The sequence below is a fragment of the Megalops cyprinoides genome, chromosome 4 (assembly GCF_013368585.1).
Source record: "Megalops cyprinoides isolate fMegCyp1 chromosome 4, fMegCyp1.pri, whole genome shotgun sequence".
Classification (NCBI taxonomy): Eukaryota; Metazoa; Chordata; class Actinopteri; order Elopiformes; family Megalopidae; genus Megalops; species Megalops cyprinoides.
This window is the reverse complement of record NC_050586.1, coordinates 14,506,470-14,527,693: the sequence shown is the minus strand read 5'-3', so window position 1 is coordinate 14,527,693 and position 21,224 is coordinate 14,506,470. Positions and strand designations below refer to the sequence as shown.

The following is a 21,224-nucleotide window of genomic DNA, read 5'->3' as shown; positions in this document are numbered from 1 at the left end:
TATTGTAGCATGTTGAAATAAGTGTCCACTGTTATTGTTAATTTGTTAAGGCTGCCTTCATTTTTTGTTTGCTTGCTTGTTTTTCTGCAACACCTATGGAGTCACCCTTCCTAGTTTAAACTTATTTGTCTCTTCACCTCAGCTGTTTTTATGAAATATGTGATAATGTGATATTTTCACCCTTTGAGGTAAAACATTACATTTGGTAGAATAACGATTAAACAGTGAATTTGCTCACTTTCCTCCTAATATGGAGACACACCTTAAACTCCCACTATCCTATACTTACAAAAAGTTGATATACCACTACCGTTCCAAGAAATTATGTGCCAGATGTTTAATAAATAATTATTTTTAAAGGTTTCAGGCTGTAGAGATGCCTAGTGGTCTTTTAAACAAGACTTTCTAGCAGCCAATTCATTACACATTTGTGGTGACAGCCAAGACAGATTTCTATTATTTTATCTTCTGCTAGACAGTGGACATTGTGTTTGACTCAGAATGCTCTTTTTTCATCATCCATCTAATCAAAGAATTCATCAAACGATAATCCTCTCTTTACTCTAACACTGTGACACAGTCCTTTGCAGAGTTTGATGCTTTCAAGTAACAGCAAAGATAAAGGCAAGTATTGAACAAATAAAACAACTGGTGAGACATTGTGGAAGTTTAAAACAAATGACTTGGAACAGGCATTGTGATAGCATAATATTAACATGAAATGTAATAAATACAAAATTGGCAGAACTGTTGCAAGTATAAAATGATAAAAAGGGGAAACTAAAGTTTCAGTTCCTGTTTGACAACAAATATGGTAATTCCACAAATGAAAATAAACAATAGTATTATACAGTGATTACATATGTCATATATTAAATTTCATAAAGCATAACACATGTGATTCAAATCTATGATTTAATGACAAAACCATAATAATATGGAAATATGATCTTAGATTTACAACGCATCAAAAAGGAATTCAGCTACTACACTGAATTTAATGTGTGTAATTAGGTGAGTAAATTAACTGAAGAAAGAAAATGATCAAGAGGTTTGACTGCTTTGCAGCCGTGATAGCTTGCATGGTATTGCTCTCCACTCATGCAGGCATGCAGCTTCTCTTTGACAACTACCTGCAGTTTAACCAATGTAAAATCCAGAGTAGAAAGTATATAGGCCTAATGTATTTTATGAAAGCAATCCTGGTCATCCTTCATTGGTAAGTGTCACAAACACAGGTGCAATGCAGTGATGCTGCTCTTGAGGTTTTCCAAGGAATGGTTTGTGTCGGAGGAGTTCAGCAGCCTGTTGCCAAAACAAAGTACCTATCAGTGAAGGGTACTGTTGTGCATGGCTGAGTGCAACCCTGTAACTCAAAAACACATTGTACACTCCACTCCACCTCTCCATACTCCATCAAGGCCCAGATAAATTCATTTGAAGTCTGAGTTGTTCTTATGTTATTTTATATTGCTGAGATAAATACATTCTCCCTTTTTCATTAAACTGTCAATGACTGAAAATAATAATAATAATAATAATAAAAACAATACAAAAGTCCAGAAGTAGATAAAATTATGGCACATCAAATACAACCACCATTTATTGGTATCACTTTTCACAGCCTGTAAAATGCACTGTATATGTTTTTGAACATAATGCACATTCTGACACCACTGCAGCGCTCACAAAACTCACTTTGTGTGTGCACATAAGCCAACATCAATTGCTTGTCAATATCTCTATGCAGAATTTAAAGCACCTTCGTCCACTGATGTTTCACCAGAAAATTGTCAGCTAGTAACAACTAGCTTTAAACGTAACACGATAATAGAGGCCAAATTATAGAGTGTGGGTAGGTGCTCAGCCTCTGCTCAGCCTATTGTCTTTAACAATATTTTTGCAGTTTATTCAACAATAATATATACTCTAAGCAGCAGCCCATATTGCCTATAGTATAATCAAACTTAGTTCAAAGAAAGTAAGGAACTACTTGATCAAGCAGGCCTATCATATGAACTTGGGAGATATAATTTTATATCCAGAATGAATGATCTCATATGTGTGACGGATCTGTGTCAGAGACTGCAGCTCAAGAATGAAGTAGCTCGAATTATTCATCTTATAGTGCTGCTTATTCACTATTATTTTTGTAATACAAAGACCAAATTGACAGAAATGAGTCATTAAAAAGGGACATTCTAGGGAATTTTAATGGCACATAACTTTCATACATTTCGATTGATGGTTGAACATACCATTTGTGAAAGAGTGTAAAAATGCCTTAGGTCCCTCCATTGATTTTTGCTGTTTTTTTTTCCCCAGCTGCACAACTGACAGTCAATCAGCATGTATTTGAATATGCGTTTCACACACCTGATTACTTAGGCTTTCTTATTTATCTATTGGTTACATTTTCCACAACAGTATACATTTAATGACTTGTGAAAATTTCTTTAAAAAAAAAAAAAAAAGATTTCTTCTTCCGTGGTTGACGTTAGGCTGCGTTGACTGCGCCCACTTCAACGCGGCTTGAAATTTTTAAACGTACGGACAGTATATCACTGGCTTGACTTGGTCTGCCTCCTTGTGGATGGAAGATGAAAAACTCGCCTGCGTCATCGCCCCCTCTTTTTTGAAAGATGTTTTTCCCCGCGGGTTTGAACTGGTGGTTCGTTATCGTTGTAACTATTGTGATTTTTGTGTCCGTTTTCGTATTTGAATACTTAAGTACATAAGGGTGCCAGCTACCTAGCGAGCTTAATATGTCGTGTATAACGTTTGGGGAATTTTTGGTAACTTTTGGGTATTTTTGTGACGACAAGTGAATTTAGCCTCTCATTGGATCGCGAGAACACCCTTTTTATATGTAATTCGCGTGTAGCTTTATCCTCACGGGAGGTGCGCTCATCTAGTTAATCCTATATATAGCATATGGAAAGTTTACGCTTGTTTGACGATAAGTGTGAAATGTGTCCGAGAAGAAAAGCAACAAGATGATTTTAATAAGATATCTCTGACGCTTACTAATGTAAGTGTCGAAGTACGGCAATGATAAACGCTACAGCATCTCAATTAATAATCGCTCACATTTTATTTTTCAGAAAGTTTTGACAAGATAATCACGGGCGTTTATAGTGGAGAATAAATTAAGTAAATGTAAGGCAGTAAGTGATGAATAGTCGAAAGCAGACATTGTCCAAATGTTTTTAGATGTGAGTGTTTTACAGGTGGAGGGTGCCTGGTTAGTTGACGTACTTTTTATTCTGCCTTCATAGCAGTTTAAAAATGACATAGGCGGCAGAGGTCTATTTTCGTTCATTGTCTTAAAATGAAAAATAATAAATAGTCTTGATCACTTGAAATTTTTTGTCAAAGTAATTAGCAGACTAAAAATACACCTGTTCAGATGTCAGCTTAGCTCTCAGGACTCGGTTGCTTCGTAGATGTAGCACTCAGTATCACTACAATCTCAAATTGAAATCTTCTGAATTGTAATTTAGCTGTTGTCGGTCATTGTTAGACATTGTTATTGTAATGTACATGTATGGTTTCAGTTGGATGCTTATTTACTGTTATTGACTGTTCTGCTTCTATGTTGTTTTTGTTGCTCTCGTGAATTTTATCTAGGGCGCTGTACATCATTCTGTACTACAGTGTTTGACTACTATTGCTACTACTGTTAATAATAATAATAATAATAATGTAGAGCATCAAGCTAAAGAGCCAGAAAGAGCAGTGTTGATGAACAACATAAATTAGCCTGTTAATTCTACATTCTAAAATCAATGATGTCACAGTTTGGATTCCTCTGTTCAATGGAGTGCAACAGAGTGCAATCACAATATGGCGCTTTGTGACACAACTGAAATCCATTCATATCTGCCTCTGAAACGTTTCCTGTTCGGCAGTCATGGTTTTGCGCATCTTTGTATGCCTTCTCTGTCTGGTCCATGCACTTCCCTTCGCTAGTTCCTGCTTGCAGTGTGACCGGCTGGTCCGACACTTGCATGAGGATTACATGGTGGCTTCCTCCTCTACAAGTGTGGAGGATCAGATTGAACTGAAGAAAATCTTTGACCACACCTACTTCCGCTACCTGCAGACCAGCCAACGCTTCCATGGAGTCATCGGTGTGTAGTGGCAGCAAGTCAACACAATATTGAAATGAATTTACTTGTAAGGCATACCTAAGAGTTTTGTTTGGCAGAATGTCATTGTGACGCATGGAGTGAGTGAAAAGCTCCTTGTCTGTCTTCCCCAGATCCCACCACTCTGTACAGAGTGCGAACTGAGTACCAGAGTGAATTCCACAAGTGGCTCAAAAGACCATTCATAGGTGAGAAGGGTCCAAGGACAAGACAATGCTATCACCTACGATCTGTCAAATGAGTAAATGTAAATGTAATGAAAAGTAATATAAAAGTCTGTATTGTGTGTCTGTGTGAGTCCGCGCAACCATGTATATTGGAGATGGGAGTAAAGCTGACATGCCTGTGATATGAACGCTTATTTTTCTCTGTCTCTGTTAAGATGACATGTTGTTCGAAACAGTCCAGATAATGGAGAAAGGTATTGCAATCCTACAGAAACATCTGGAGATTTTTTCCCGCACAGGTAAGTGACTATGCTGTTAGGAATTTCACCTGTCTGCTGTGAAAATAAATATTTTGGTCTGAATTTTAATATTTACATTTTTACATTCAGCATACACCATGTATATATAAAGGGTTTGTGTTTTGCTTTGTGAATGGAAAGAAAATACCAATTTTATTCTTTCTTTTCATACAGGTCTTTGTCCAAACAAGTGTGGTAAGAACCATTTTCCGACATGTTATACGTAACAGTGTGAACGAGTGCTCCTACAGTACAACTGAATGCCTGTTCGTCTGTGGGTTTTTTAATCTGTATTTTTGGTTTGTATTTGGCATTTGGGGGGGGGGGGATGCTGAGTCTGCCATTCAGTACATTTATGATGATGGTGACAACGATGATGATGATGATGATGATAATGATAGTGATAATTTGCATTTATATGATGCCTTTCGTCCCCATTCAGGGATCTCAAAAAGCTTTCAAATGAAAGACGGGTCTGACTGGACAAAATAAAAAAACACGCAGAGACTCACGTCATTGGTATGATAGTCTGTGTTTGTGGCCCTTAGGGTTGTTGTATCAGCGAGTGATGGACTGCAGCACCTGTCAATACAGGATGCACACATGTCTGTCTCCTGCTGACCAGCGCAGCTGTGGGGGTGAGGCTCCTGTGATGCCAGGAACTCATGTGATTTCTTCTGTCTCCCTGGCTGTCTGATTCGTGTCTGTGTGTCTTTGTGAGTTTCTTGCATACAATAAAGAGGAAAAACGTCTGTCTTTGCTGTTGAATCTGTGTTGGTTCTTGTTTACTGCAATGTCCACATTGTCAAGCAAGATTAAACAGTGTTCCCTAATCCAAGTCCGTGTTCACAAATAAAGAGGAAAGCTCCTCTCACTCTATCTCACTCTTTCTCTCTCTGGCTGTCTCTCAGTGCAACACCTTGAGGCAGAGGAGGGGGATCAGGTGGCTCTAGACTGTTTCTTGCCCTGGCACAGTCTGGTTATGGGACGTAAAGACTACCAGTATTCCAGGACACCTGGGCTGGTGAGATAACTTGGTGTACCAATTCTATTTATTTATTTAGGACCACATAAAAATACATACAAATGGGACCAAAGATTTAGATGTTCATGTCAGGACTTGTGATTAACTTAATGTTTGTTAAACCACAACAATCACCATATAATACAATGTGCAAACACATTAACCCACATTATCTCACACATACACACATACTCACACACACACACACACACTTACAGACACAGCAGCCCAATACCAAACTGAATACTTTCCCTCTCTGTATTTCTTTCTTATGTTCAATCAAAAAAAATATTGATTTGTATGTGTCTTTAGTCCTCATGTCAAAGCAATGATTCTACGGTGTTGGTGGTGACCCCAGACTCCACGATAATATTGAACCAGCTGCGCAAGGATGAGCAGGGCGTGTACCGCTGCCTCCTGCTGGACAGTGATGGTACTGTCTTGTCTTGCATACACTATGTTCTGACAGGTAAGACAGTGCAGTGGAAAATATGGTGATGAAGCACCGTTCATCTCAACAGCACAATATTATTGTTCCTCATGTAAGCATCTCTTCTCTCTCTCCTCCTCTGTTTTCTCAGTCACACCTTTGCCCCTCACCACTCAAAAGCCTGTTGTCATTCTTCCAACTCTTCCCCCTGATGACATCAATGTACCCCCTGTGCAGCAAGCTCCTCGCAGTGTCCTCTGGGGAATCGTTGTTGCTGTGACAGCTCTCAGTATAATTGCCAGCATAGCCATTATAGCGATCTTTGGGTAAGTAAGTGAATGATTCAGCGAGTCAGTGAGTCAGGGTGTGAGTGAAAGGGGTGATGATGTGGTATAAAGGTTAGGTACAAGGACTTGGAACAGAAAGTTGCAAATTTGAACTCTTAGTGAGGCAACATTGTTTGATACTTAAGCAAGGGGCTAAACTGAGTTACTTTTGTAAATATCCAGATGCAGAGATAGTGCAAGCAATATAAATTGCCACCAGATAGAATTTTGTGTATTATTAATGTAATATTAGTGGAGCAGAAACATCATAATGTTTCCAGGAACCATTCAAAACAGTGAAAACAAGAATGACATCATGATGCCGTAAGAAATTTATCACTCCATATTGCATTCTGATTGCTCAACCCATTTACTTGTTCACCATTTCCTGAAATGACCTGAATGAGTGTTATTGATGAAACATCAATGTTGTCTTTGGTATGAAATGAATGCCTAGGGCACTAATTTAAGAGTTACAAGGATAAAAAAAAATGTTTATTTAAATCAGGTTTGGTAGGGGTTGGTTGACTTGTTTTCTTTTTAAAAAATGTTGGTAAGGTGGTATGGTTTACAGGTTACTGTAATAGCAGTTTTCAGATGTGTCATTTCCTTTTTTGACTACAGGCAGACAACAGGGTGAGCGTCGACATGGGGGCTGTTTCCTAATGAAAAAAACCCTGATTCAGTCACTGTGTCATGATCTGTGCAGTCTGTAATGTCCATTGTGCATACAGGGACTGCTGCAGTCGAAGGGGACACTCCTTAAATATGGACAGTAATCATGGTCTTGTTATTTATTGTCACCTCAAACAGCGTGACTCTGAAACGACAGAGGGAGGAGGCGATGTGTCACAGACAAGGGCAGGAAGTGGAGATGACAGAAGTGTCGACATTGAGAGAATGAAGGAGAGATGCATAGAATGGAAAAAGAAATTCAAGCGGAGTGGTTTACAACCAATAAAGTAGTTTTTTTTCTCCCGCAAAACGCATGTTCTGTTTATTTGCGTTCATGTCATGTTCTTGAGTGGTATTAGAGAGGAAATGATATTAGAAGGGAGACAATCAAAAGAAATGTACAAGAAGGGATTTTACATTACAGGGAACAGAGACAATCCATTGTCATGTGACCAGCACTTGTAAAGAGGATATGAAATAGTAAGGGAAAGGAATATGGTGTGACCCTGGGATGTTTGCATTGATGTTTGCCAGTAGTGGGTAACTCTTGATGTGACCTATGTGAATGGCAAATAAAAACGTTTGCAGGTCATACTATTTTTTTTCACTCATTGACCAAAGCCAGAGTTAAGACACGTTTTTGCTGAATGAACGGATGTGGACACAGACATGTGGGAGGGGATGAGATGGTTGAAATGGGTAGATCTCATGGATTACAACGTTTTTTTCTGGAATTAATATACCCTGCTGTCACTCTAATCCAAGATAATCCTCTCTGAGTGGGGACAGAGGGAGGAAGGGACAGATAAACAAGCATTAGGTGAGGGAGAGAGAGTGTGAGATTGAAAGAGAAAATAGATTAATCATTTGTTTACATGAACATTTTCATCCAATGGCCTACAGAAAGAAGAAGAAACAGTGGCTGGAAAACAATATGACACCCCTAAAAAATTATTTCATAGTACCAGCCAATTTCCCACAGTACAGCTAATGACATGCATTTCTATAGCCCTACAGAACATTTTGAAAGGAATGTTTCCAAAGCTGAAGACAATGTGGTTAGCATCTGCGGAGAATGCACACAATGTGAGAACGTTCACAAAAACAAGTGGTTTGACATCATTCTGTATCAGTGAATCCATTTCAGACCCAGTGAAAACATACTGTTCGTTTGTCAAGTAACTGTCTGATGACATTGTATAACTGGGGAACGGAACAATGCAAGCCAAGCATTTTAGCATATCATAGCTAAAATTCAGTAAAGATGCATGATGATTCAAAACCCTTGCTCAGCCACATAAATGACTGCTCCCATTGTAGTATTTATTTAGTGGCTACTGACAGACATAGCATTAGCCATTTTCTCTTGAAATGCAGTTTTCCATCTATGAATAGCTGTGGATTTCCTGTTTTTGATATGTGGCCCAAGTGAGGGCAATGGATCTTATCCTCATCTGAAGGTCCAGCACTGGTTGATTTTCAAATTTATTACAAACTGATTCTATGTGCCAATTTTCCAGCTCTTTATTGCTGTTTTATTAGCACTCATTTTTTGAACAAAGAAACCAAATATGATTGTGCCCATGTGTGCACACACAGGTTATTTTGTAAAGGTGATTATGTACATCTTTCAATACCACAATAGTGAGGGCATTAAAATGTATTTCTTCATCTTAGGCTACAGCTGAATTAAAATGGACTAACAAGAGATTTATGCTAGTAACAAATATCGTAGTGACATAAATAAAATTCTTCCCGATCACCTAAAGCCTCACTCTTCACATCTGATATTTTTTCTATGACATGGTTTGTCGCACTCTGTTACACTGTTGTGGAAAATCTCCCAGTTTGCCTTTAGTGATGTATGCATTTGTAAGAGGTGGTGAGCTTGTCGGTGTGCGTATGAAAGGCTGAATATTCCGGTGCGACACCCGTCACATGACACATGTTTCCGTTTCGCCCCCATGCCAAAGTACAGGCAGAGAAACAGCTACATCCTGTCACCCAAACCTCAGCCCACATTCCCCCACACACACATAGACACACACTTCAAATCAGGCTCCAAGTTTGACTTTCATTTTTGCCTATGAAAACTTTCTTGAAACCTGCTAAATTGCCAGTAAACATCTTTACACATGGGGGTCATGGTATTATGAACAGGATAGAGTAATTTAGAAAACAAGCAAAAGAAGCAGGAAAGAAGGGAACAGTTATGATTCTTGGAGCAAGCGAGGGAGTGAGTTCAGACTGAGGAATGAGGAGTGGGAGAGTGAGAGGCAGAAGAGAAGGTTTTTTCATAGTCCTTGATGAGCTCAGATTACAGAAGTGAAGGAGTGAGAGGGGTAATGAGGGAGAGAGAAAGTGACGAGAGTGGGAGAGGAAGGCGGAAAGTTGGGGGAGAGGCAGTTCCTAGGAAAGGAGGCTGAGAGGGGGAGGTGTATGACATTTGTGATTTGTGTTGTGATGAGCTCAGATTAATGAGCGGAGGACAACAAACGGGACAAAGAGTGAGAGAGAGAGAGAGAGTGGGGGAGTGCAGATGACAAAAGAAACGTGGTTTGGATTCTGGCTTGAAATTGGGGGAAGAAGGGTGAACTCGGTTTACTGTAAATGGTGTATTTCATCCAAATCATGTCATTCAAAAAGGAAACAGGTGTGCAGTATCAATCAGTGGATGTGTATGCGGACATAAAATGGTCCTTCCTGCCACCCCTTCAAGTTCCCACCTGCGAGCTGGGCATTTTTAATTCTGCTACAGACACAGACATTCTGCCAGAAACCAGGCTCGTGTCTGCAATCCACACTATAAATGGCTAATCAAAATATATCATAAACAAGCCAGTCTTACTGCTTCAAATGCTGGTTGTTCTAATACTTTTGTGCACATGACTTTATGCCCCATTTTACATTCTGATGAGGATAACCATTACACTGTCAGAAGGGATAAAGACGTCAACCGGACGATGCACACAGTCATACAGATAACCCAATAATGCAAATAACACCCAAACATCCGGAGTCAGCGGGTCGCAGTCCCGCCCACCACATGAAATTTCTTTCAAGGCCCACCACAAAATTGATTATGTCATGAAACTGCTTTACATCAGCCCGTCTGTTTCGGTGTTTCATGTGACTTCCTGACTGACTTTTTCAACCTCCCCCGCACTCAGTGGTGTTACTGCAGTAACTTTGTTCCTCTGAAATATTAACGAAGGATATTGTTGTCATCATGCAAAATAAATAGAGCCCTGCATTAGGTCTGATTAGGAAATGTTCTGACTCGGTGGGACCTTGGGAAGGTGAGACTTGGTGAGCGCAGATTAACAAATGAAGAGGAGGTCAAAGACGGAGAGAGAGAGAGAGAGAGAGAGAGAGAGAGGATCTTTTCTCTTCATTTGTTATTATGGCCTCAGATTAGAGCATGTTGTGTGAGATTACTTAGCCTCTAGTGAATAAATCCTCAAATAATAATCCAGCTCATTTATTATTATTTTATTATTCCTTTTTTTTAAGTATGCACACAGTTTTTCATTTTTTTATTTTGAAGCTCTTTCAACATGTATGCAGTATGGAGATTTTAAATTGATATAAACCAAAGCTGTAGACCACATGAAATATGACCGGGTATGTCATTGTGCTGCAAGAAGAGGTCACATCAGTTCCTGGCCTAGCCACACATATACATACACACATACACTCATTGCAGATTTCAAACCTGGACTCTCATCAGGCAATGGCAATATACATTTTCATAAAACGTGATATTGATAGTTCTCGTAAAAGAAATATGCCAAAAGGGGAGGAAGAGGGGGAGGCGTAGGAGGAAGACGAGGTGGAGTGGGAAGTGCAGGGAAGCAAAATGATGCAAACACAAGGTATCAACACTGAAAAGTAATATTAACACACATTTTGTTGCAGAAGCCAAAACACACAAGAATGAATCAGTTGTGATTCAGTGGAAGCAGGTTTTTGACGGAGAAACCCACACTCAACTACATACAGTGTAACTGGGGCTGGGACTTTTGTGTGAAAAATCTGCTGCTTTACCCGCGGATAGCGTCATCGCATTAAAAACACGGGGTAACCCCCAAGCACCACGTGCGGGTGGGAAAACGAGAGTGAAGACGTCACTACCCATATTAGGTAAACCGGCACAGGCAGAATTCCATATTTGGTTGTTCCGTCAGTGACGTTTTTTCCTTATGCGGAAAACCAGGCGGGGGCTCTTTTAAGTCATCAGCAGTACAAAAGCTCCCGCTCCGCCCCTCATTGCCACTCTACAGCTGTTAACAATACCTGAGAACGCAAAACAGATATTGACAGGGCACGCACCAGTTACATTTCAGAATGGAAGGAAAAAACTTAAAATAATCTTGTTGTATTTTAAGACTTTGTTGTACTTACTAAAATAACTTAAAAGTACAGGCCTACTTTTTCATATTTAGAAAGTTTTTGTTTGAAAAAGTAGGCTAAGATTCAAATAGTAAATACTGCTCAACATTTCGATAGTGAACATATCTGTTATTGTCTGATTGTGAGAAATAAAGAATGGGAATGAGCGACCTGCTTGAGATTGCCGCTGCTGAGTTGGCGCAAATTCTGCGGACACCGTCGGAGCACTTTACTGCCGGCGGCTCCTTAGTGCTGGACTGCAGACCGTTTCTCGCATATTCCCGGGCGCACATCTGTGACTCAAGAAATGTGAACTGGAACTCCATGCTCCGCCGGAGGTCCAAAAGCTCAGTGGTTAGCCTGGAGTGGCTGGTGCCGGACAGGACACTGCTGGGTCGGCTGCGCAGCGGGGAGTTCTCACTGGTTGTTATACTGGATGAGGATAGCCCTTCTGTTGCTGACCTGAAAACTGAGAGCCTCGCGAGTATGCTTCTCACTGCTCTACACGCCGAGGTCGAAGCTGGAAACACGCAGATGTGCTTCTTACAAGGTACACAGTTTTTTAACATTTGAAAAAGAAAATGAGAGGAAAATTTTCTTGTAAAGTCAAGATTACACTGAATAAATTCAACCAAATGACAAATAAAAAAAAAGAAAATGGGTAATACTCGTTTGTAAAATAACCAGATGAAGTTCTGAAATTAACTTTTCAATTTTAAACAAAATATTACACCTTCAGTAGTTACGTCGTGTAGGCCTACAGCATGTGATATGTTCAATCCTCTATTTTTTTAAAACATCTGTTAAATTATCTTCAGCTCTTGTTTCACGCCAGTTTGAAAAAAAATGTCCATCACAATTATTTGATAATGGACTTGATTATGTAGCGCATAATCAAGTTATTATCGCAGATTAAACCAATAAATTAAAGGGCTAACTGCACTACGACATTCCTGTTCGATATATCATGACGAATGAATTCAGTTCTGTAAGCAACGTATTTTGTATTAGTAGCAGAGTTTATATGCTATAGCCTATTGCCCTTCAATTTTGTCATTCTAGATAAAGTGAAAATGGTCTCGCTGTCATTTTGATTTGTCTGATTTCCACATTTATCATGAATGATGCAGAACGTTACTGAAACACCTGTACCTTCGCTTTGTATTTGACGAGTCTGGCGCGTTTTGTGTTTTTCTTAGGCGGATTCGACGGATTCTTCGCCATGTACCCAGACCTCTGCGTCAACGCCCCGGCCGCGAGTGGAAACAATACCGCCGTGAGGGACCCTGAACCAGGCATGTCAGGAAGAACTACCCCCCTGTACGATCAGGTGAGCTGAGGCTTCTGGGAAAGAGAAAGCGGTCAGGAAACAGTCTAATTAATATAATGAAAGTAGAGATATTTGTGTTTAGATACATCCAACACCACAGTGTTGACGGCATAAAGCGTACATTATATATGAAAAATATTAGGTTATACCATCAAAATTTAATTAGTTTACAACGAACGTTAAATGTGTAGCTCATCTTATCTGGACATTTTGTGATCTCAGTCATTCGATTTACGAGAACCACTTTAAAAAGTAACCATGTTACGAAAAAGCACTTGTTGGTGTATGTGTAGTGTTATACTGCGATGCTTTGAAAACTGAATACGTTTTGATGACTGATCTGAAACGGTGTGCAGAAATTGCTGTATTTCAGTACATAAGCAAAAGGAGTAAAAATGTGTATTTATATATAATCTGGATAAGAGCAGAAGATAAATTACTCAAGGGTCCTGAACTTCCTCTGGATAAGAGCATCTGCCAAATGAATAAATATAAAATATAAATGCTATATTTTTGTTATGTTTAAACGTATGTACACTTTGTTCCACATGCTTTTTGTTCATTTTTTGTGTGTTTTTAGGCCCTTGCCTCCCTAATAATGACAAGTAAAAACAAAACATGAAAATCATTGTCATATGATTGCTGTATCTGTGCCCTCCATTGTTCTGCTTCTTGCTAATTTTGGGTGTTTGGCTTTTCTCTGTCTGTCAACAGGCAGTAACAGCAAAATGTGAACATGCTACTTACACATGTGTTGTGGTTTTGCCTGACAGGATGGCCCAGTGGAGATACTCCCCTTCCTGTTCTTAGGGAGTGCCCACCACTCATCCAGACGCGAGACCCTTGCAAAATGCGGCATCACCGCGGTGCTCAACGTCTCCTCCACCTGCCCCAACCTGTTCGAGGATGAGCTTCACTACAAGACTCTGCGTGTGGAGGATAGCCTTGTGGCCAACATCCGAGCCTGCTTCCCCGAGGCCATTGACTTCATCGGTAAGCTCCATCTGCCACCGCCAGCATCAGTTCTTACCTGGTGTGCAGCTTAGAATAGCAGCACAATCAATCCAACATACAAAACAAAGCAGTGAATCCCTAATCTTACATTGTACTGATAGCCGGAGCTGATACACTGCAGGACCTGTGGGCTTGCCTGCTTGCTGAGAAACAAAATCAGAATCAAAATCAGACTTTATTGATCAAGCATGCTTTTACACATACTAGGAATTTGACTCCAGTTCCGGTGTCCCTTGTAGTGCTTTCATACAACATCAAGCTGACAACAACAAATACCAATAACACTAGTGATACAAAAAACAACAGTAGTGCAGGACACATATATGGAATAAGGATGGAATGAATGAGGTATATAAAAATAAATGTGAACAGCTACTGCACATTAAGTTAAAGTGTACAGGAGTGCAGGCTGTGAGTCTGTACAAGTATTAGTTATATACAACTGTTACAAATAATTGTTTATAGATGGCATTAGAGGGCATTAGAAATAAGTTGATCATGGTTCCTCCCTTCTTTCTCCACAGATTCGGTGAAGCAGCATGGGGGGCGAGTGCTGGTGCACTGCCAGGCTGGCATCTCGCGCTCGGCCACCATCTGCCTGGCGTACCTGATGCACTCGCGGCGCGTGTGCCTGGACGAGGCCTTCGACTTCGTGAAGCAGCGGCGACGCGTCATCTCGCCCAACCTGGCCTTCATGGGCCAGCTGCTGCAGTTCGAGACCGACGTGCTGTGCCACTGAAACCCTCGCGCCTCCGAAGGTGCGACGACGCCAGGGAGGGAGCTCCTGCATCTCAAATTCCTGAAAGACGCAGTAAGGCCTCAGACATGCATACTAAGAAATGTGGATGTCGGAAGTGTGAGAAGTGAACTTCGATGTCATGCGCAGCCTGCACCTCAAACTCTGTGGATCCTTTTTACTCACATTCCTGAATCTGTTACCACCACAGCCTGTCTGTGACACTAACTTTATTTGAACAATAACAAAAAAAACACTGCAATGTTCAAGGGCAGTATCTGGTACATGTCATTTTTCCCTAGGAGATTAATGTAGGTGTGACTGATAAATTCAAAAGTGTCAGTCACTGTGCAGTAACTCATGGACTTACCCACTCTCACATGCACCAGTGTTATTTGCCTTAGGGGTGCCTTAGGGACAAGGATAGGTCATACTGTAGACTTGCATCAGTTAACCCACATAAGCATCAGCTAGTTCATGTTCCAGTGTGGCTCTGTAAGGTTTTACACTAGGATCAACATTGATGGGTCTTCAGGCAACCCAGCAATATTAAAGAGACATAAAGAGCCATATATTGCTGTGGTGGGAAGAAATTATGCCATCTCCTTATTCCAGTATTAGATAAATTTTGCACTAGCAAAAGGGAGAAGCCATAGCTTTTATGCGTTTTTTTTACTTTTATTAAAATGTAAATATCTTATCATGATTTTTTTTACTGAAAGTGTAAATTTGAATGCATTGCAAAAATGTTCACTGTTCAGCACCGCACTTTTTATTTTGAAATGCAAAAGGTTAAATGATTCCTGTTTTGATACAAATTAAATTATTTATAATTTATGGAAAAATGTCTGTGTCTCTCTCTTTCTTCTTATTCCGTTTATACCTTTCCCATCACAATTTGTACTATCACTCTGTCTTCATCAAGATACTGGTTCTACAGGCAGAATACATTGTGTTCATGAAATGTGATAGTTCACACTGCTAAATGAAGGCTCCATGTCTGTAGAATACAACCTCCCTTTTGAGCAAGTTATCATGAGCCTCTGATATATAGTCAATATATCAAAAATGAAAAGGTCACTTTTTTCTGTTTTTGTGCTTTCAAGCTGCTTTCAAGTTGAAAGTTGTGTGAATGAGTCAATAATGTTCTTGCATACAGAGCAATACTATTTTTTCACTTAAATATAAACCTTGCCAACTTTTGGTTATGATGAGGTAAATTATCATTTTAAGACTAAGATAAACTTATAAGATGCAGATGGCTAAAACATGCAGCATCTTTCAACCTTTCTGTCCCTGTATTTTGTTTCCAGTCCCTGGGGGGCTAGTGTGTGTGCCCATGTTCATGACAAATTACCTGTTCATCAGTGTGATTTATTGAGCTGTCAGGTGAATATTGTCTGGTATTTGACATCTCCTGACCAATGTCTGCTGGGAGGCCTTTGTGAAAGAAGTACATTGATGGAAAGATGTGCAAACAGAAAGGAATAACTGAAGGCATTTCCACCATTTTTTGACATATAAACATTCAAAAGCTGCAACTTCAGATTTTACACGTTTAATTACAGCTTTCCAAATCTGATGAATGCAAATATTTAAAGAAAACATTAAGCTAGCCTACATATGAGGACCTCTCAACAAAGATTTAGAAAGAAAATTTGCAGACAATACCTATGCAATTATCAAAACCTAGATAAATTGGTTCTGTCTACAAATGCAAAGCTCCCCCTTACCACTTCTATGTGAGCTGTTTGGCCTCCTTCCTCAACCCTGTCTCACAGTTTTTCCTGTTTATGATGTCTGAAGGGGGGGTCAACACCCTCGGCCAAGTGCGATTCCTTTGTCATGATCCCAAGCCAAAGATCAGTATCTCTCTGCCTACATCCTCATCAACCTCTATGTTCTCAGACACAATCATATTAAACATGCATATCTACTGAAATAGTAAAGATGCAACAACACTCTGTTAGTAATGCAATCAAACCTAATGAACTAACAACCATTTGGATTTACTTTTATTCATTTGGCAGATACTTTTATCCAAAGCAACTTACAGGTGAGTACATCACAAGCAAAAAGCCACATAAGGAGTCAACAATATTAGAAGTGCAGTATGAAGTTTCAATAGTATTAGTATTAGTAGTAGTTCAATAGCTAAACAAGTACATGAAACCATAGAGTAATTTTTTAATGGAAAACAAATATTAAAATATAAGAAATTGCTTTAGATGGTAGCATTTCTGATGTTGAGGTGAGCATGGAAGAGCTGCGTCTTCAGATTTTCTTAAAAATAGTGAGGAACTCAGCGGAACGGATGACATGGAAGTTCATTTCACCATCGGGGGACAGCGGCGGAGGAGGTTCTGGGAAGTGATTTTGTGCTGTGATGTGATGGGACCACTAGATGCCATTCAGTAGCAGAGCATAGCGGTCAGGAGGGAACATAGACTTGTATTAGTGAGTTCAGTTAGGTAGGTGCAGTTGTGTTGGATGTTCTGAATGCAAGCATCAAGGCCTTGAAACACTGTACCAAACCAACATACACAGGCTGCTGAGTGACTCAGACAGTAAAAGCATCTCAAGTATTACATTACCTTATGATGCTATAATAGCATAACTATATATTCCATTTTGTTGTTCCAAGCACAGGCTGAGCCTTGCGGCCTGGGTTCAAAACCAGCCTTGTCATTTGTCAACAGCAACCACAAGCCCACATTGGCGGAAAAAATACAGCATACAGACAGCTGACACAGGGCTAATAGTGGCTCTAAATTCATTTTAAAATGATCAAAATAACTTCAAAGTACTTCACAAAGTGGGTATGACTGTGGTTGAGTGTGCTTTAGCCACCAAACAGTGTGACATGTACCATGAATAGCGTAGGACTCCCAGGTGCTCTGTATTTAGAAAGGGTTTACTGATCTTTGTGTGTACCATGGAAATATTATTCAGAGACCCTCGCAGGCTTCTGCCCGTATTTGCCTTTTACTGATCTCCCCCTCCTCAGCTGCCCCACTGCAAGTAACTTATGTGTCCCTTCCCCTAAGTGACAGTTTTTGTAGCGTCACCTTCAGCACTTTGAAAATGTCCATTATTAGTGTCCATTAACCTTAACCTCAGTACGGATAAACACCTGGGCTATTTTAAAAGTGAAGTCATTTCCCCTGGCTCAGGTTGCCGCTCATTTCCATGGAATGAAGACAACAGCCAAAATCAGTATTCCCTGGGCCAAGAATTTCTTTTCTCATACCTGAAGATAAACCACACCCTCTTTCCATAGCCAAGAACATTCTGGAGCTATGTGTGTGTCTGTGTGTGTGTGAGTGTGTGTGTACCTGAGTGTGTACATGTACATACATGTGCATCATTAAAGTTCAGATACTGGATACCTGGTTTCCACGTATTTTTTCAGGTACCCCAAAATCAACATTTCCTACAGCCCAGCAGTGTCCGGTAAACTGAGCGCTGTCCTTTAGTTTCACTACAGGTCTGCTGATACTGTCACTTACCAGGTATGTTCTATTCTTACCCATACAACAGTCTCTTACCCCACTCATGGATAATCTGCTCATTCAAGGTGACCGGTTCGAAAGAGGAACTGCACATTTTACAACAATTTGTTAATGATTCTTGCAGATGTATCTCTGGGGGCTGTAAGAAATTACAGCATTCTGCCCCAGAATATGCATTCCACCACACATGATCTAATATGAATAGCCGCGGCATCCCAAAGGGCTTGAGATCATAGAGACCCTGACAAGATGGTCCACACCTCTGCCGACACCTTAACAATTTGGTAAAGCTAGATGGCAAACAATTATAGAATGGGACCGGGAGTGGGCAATCAAGAACTATCTCAGACAAAGGGGTATCCAAGCTTTCTCAAACAATGGTATCCTGGCTTACTCAAAACCACCACTCTGACATCATTATCATACAGGCGATAGGTCCGGTTCATTTATATCAAGAACAACCTAAATTGTATATATGGGAATTAGTTTGAACGATCGGGGTTCACTCCGACACCGCTGAACCCAAAGTCTGTGTTTTTTGCGTGCTGCGATCCTGTTTTTCAACTGAATTGAAGACTTTCATTTCAATACGCAGTCTTCTTCTCCATCTTCTTTTTTTTCTTATAGGGTGTTTGTGCCAATCAAAAAGAATGTACATTGTGAAGACAGGGTCAAAATCTCAGGTGTCTCAGGTGATCATCAGAAACAGTTATGCATTGCACATTTTTTGTAAGGGGACAGTCCAACATGCATAAATGCTTCATCTACACTTAAAAGAGCAGACACTTCTCTAGGCCTTGTAGTACAAACTTGTGTGAAAAAGTCTGAAAACAGGGTTCTTCTGTATCAGTTTCATTTCCAAATTTATCATCACATGATTTTTTTTATAAAAGAAGAAATCATTCCACTGTTCTGCTCATTGATTTTAATGATGTACAGTATCTTAACTCCAATGCACCATTCTCTATCAGTACCAGATCTTCTTCACCAATGATATTCACAAGGTCAAGTCAGCCTTAAGTTATTATTCCAATGCTGGCATTCAGGTGGACCTGATCTGGTACAATCAACTGAGCTCTTTTTCCCTTGAAAAATGACAGTGAGTGCTTAAACACTGCACATTGAATAATTGCCTGTACACAAATGAACTACTTTGTTCTCCTCATTGAAGTTGTTGTGTAGAGTATGCCCATTTAGTAAGTTAATGTAGCTGATAAATCTCTTTGATGGGTCTTGTCACCAGTGTGAAGCAGTAAAGCTTTAAATACATATCACTTTGTCAGAGGACATGGAGGCAACACTAACCATCTTTTCCATAAGGGCTCTACAGGCCTGTGTAATACAGGCCATTTCATAGCATAGACCCTCTCAGATATTTGCTTCACTAATTTATAACTACTTTTATGATGTGCAGAGAACATATTCCAATGTGTCTGATGGGGAAAAAACAAAAGGTTTTGATCATAAATCATATAATGGTATTCTGACTCCAGAGAACTTGAATTAAATTGCTGGATTGATTTCACACAGCTCATATCACCACTGCCATTGTTGTAGATAGCATGTAACTTGGTCCAACCCTGCAGATAAATGTGAGCTGACTGGAAACTGGACGGCGTTCCATAAATTTCAAGAGCGCAAGTACCTCTCCATCTGACAATGAAATGTTTATGATCATCGACCTGAGTCACAAACCTTCCTTTTGCAGGCAATGATCAACACATGAAATACCATTGGATTGGTGATTGTAACTACAGGTGAGGATATAGGCATGGAAAAATCATTTAAAGGAGATTTCTTCTATCAGGGTTACTACAGGTTAATACAGGCTCCCTACCACTCCCTACTAGTGTTGCTACAAATGAATGAGATTAAATGTGACCCAATAATAGTCTGCACACTTGTCAACAAGCGAAAAACAGCGATAACAACAACAACAACAACAACAAAACATACCCTACAAAACATTGGATGCCACTAGTTTTTTCTTTACATGTCTCTCAAATCTCCACTAGATGGCATTGTTTGTACATTTTTGACCCGAGACACTTACCTAGAGGTTCATTAGGATGAGTAGGGACTTGTTCGCCTTCCCACACAACTCGGTCTAACGCATTTGACTTCCCTTGACGCTGGGGCCTCTTCCTCCCTTACCTCCACTGTCTGTGACTTTCTGATCACATGTTAAACTGGTGGGTGACAGATCCTTCGACAACCGTGGTTTCCGTTCGATACTGCCTTGCAGGGGACCCAGACTGGGCACTGCGATTGTGATACTATGTCCCTGACTGCCGTTTTGCGTTTACTCTAGGCTGCTGCCTGTTCATCAAAAGCTTCACAGCAAATCCTATTCCTTCTGCGATAGGCACGCTCTATGCAGCTATGGGCCCAGCTGGGTTCAAGAGCACATTAGAGATGGGAAAAGCCGAGTAATGTGAAGCACTGAGCCATCTGAGCTGACTTCTGTATTGATACTGAGTTCTGGCATTTTCAGGCTTTTGTCAGATTTATTTCACCCACTAGCAAGAGAAACCAAGTTTGTCAGCGGAACTGTGTCACACTACTGTCAAATATTTCTGTACACCAGTTTGTCAAAGAGATTTAGATGACAGAGGGATACTTTCATCACAGTAATGTCACTACACAAATTGTTCACTGACATATGTACACAGTCCAAGGCGTGGCATGTTATGTGTCTTCAGAAATACTTTATTTTAGAGTTTCTGGAAAGTGTCAGTGAGTGATTGATTGCTCTGCTTTGTCCTCAAAGTGTCTTTACAAAGACAGGCGGTGTTATTAGCATGTAGGATGTCACAATCAAAGCTGTACCAGTTTGCAGAGTTTCCCATCAGTATTTATTAACTATGGGTACCTACATGTCCTTCTGGACTGTATTGTACAGAGGTCCTATCCATTAACAGTCAGTGTACATCTGCCCTATTACTCTCTCTCTCTTTTATCTCTGTAGAAGCTTTCAAGTTTATACATTTATTTATATACATGTATTTCCGTCTCCCTGAGCCGACTACTTACATGGTAATTGTCCATTTCTTTATCAGTCATTAGAGGCAGTTTATGTCCAGTTCCCCAGAGGACTGCTGCCTGGTTACAGAAGAATGGTATTTTTGCATGTTTGTCAGAGTCATTGTTAGTATACACTGGAGTGTG

At 40.1% G+C, this 21,224-nt stretch overlaps 2 protein-coding genes across 3 annotated transcripts; both read left to right on the top strand.

Annotated features, from left to right (window-relative positions):
• The first annotated feature begins 2,690 nt into the window (after window positions 1–2,690).
• On the top strand, window positions 2,691–7,373 carry LOC118777165 (izumo sperm-egg fusion protein 1). 2 transcript variants are annotated; one of them, XM_036527925.1, is made up of 10 exons: window positions 2,691–3,031; window positions 3,973–4,133; window positions 4,265–4,339; window positions 4,534–4,617; window positions 4,792–4,812; window positions 5,166–5,255; window positions 5,529–5,641; window positions 5,954–6,110; window positions 6,223–6,397; window positions 7,211–7,373. In XM_036527925.1, the coding sequence occupies exons 2-10, from the start codon at window positions 4,022–4,024 to the stop codon at window positions 7,299–7,301; spliced, it is 918 nt and encodes a 305-aa protein (XP_036383818.1). In that variant the 5' UTR covers window positions 2,691–3,031; window positions 3,973–4,021; the 3' UTR covers window positions 7,302–7,373. The 2 variants fall into 2 exon arrangements, with proteins under 2 accessions (XP_036383818.1, XP_036383817.1); XM_036527924.1 differs by lacking the exon at window positions 2,691–3,031 and having other exon boundaries at window positions 3,683–4,133.
• Window positions 7,374–11,363: 3,990 nt separating this feature from the next.
• dusp2 (dual specificity phosphatase 2) lies at window positions 11,364–15,307 on the top strand. Its single transcript, XM_036526948.1, has 4 exons — window positions 11,364–12,014; window positions 12,664–12,794; window positions 13,568–13,787; window positions 14,333–15,307. The coding sequence occupies exons 1-4, from the start codon at window positions 11,621–11,623 to the stop codon at window positions 14,545–14,547; spliced, it is 960 nt and encodes a 319-aa protein (XP_036382841.1). The 5' UTR covers window positions 11,364–11,620; the 3' UTR covers window positions 14,548–15,307.
• The last annotated feature ends 5,917 nt before the right edge of the window (window positions 15,308–21,224 follow it).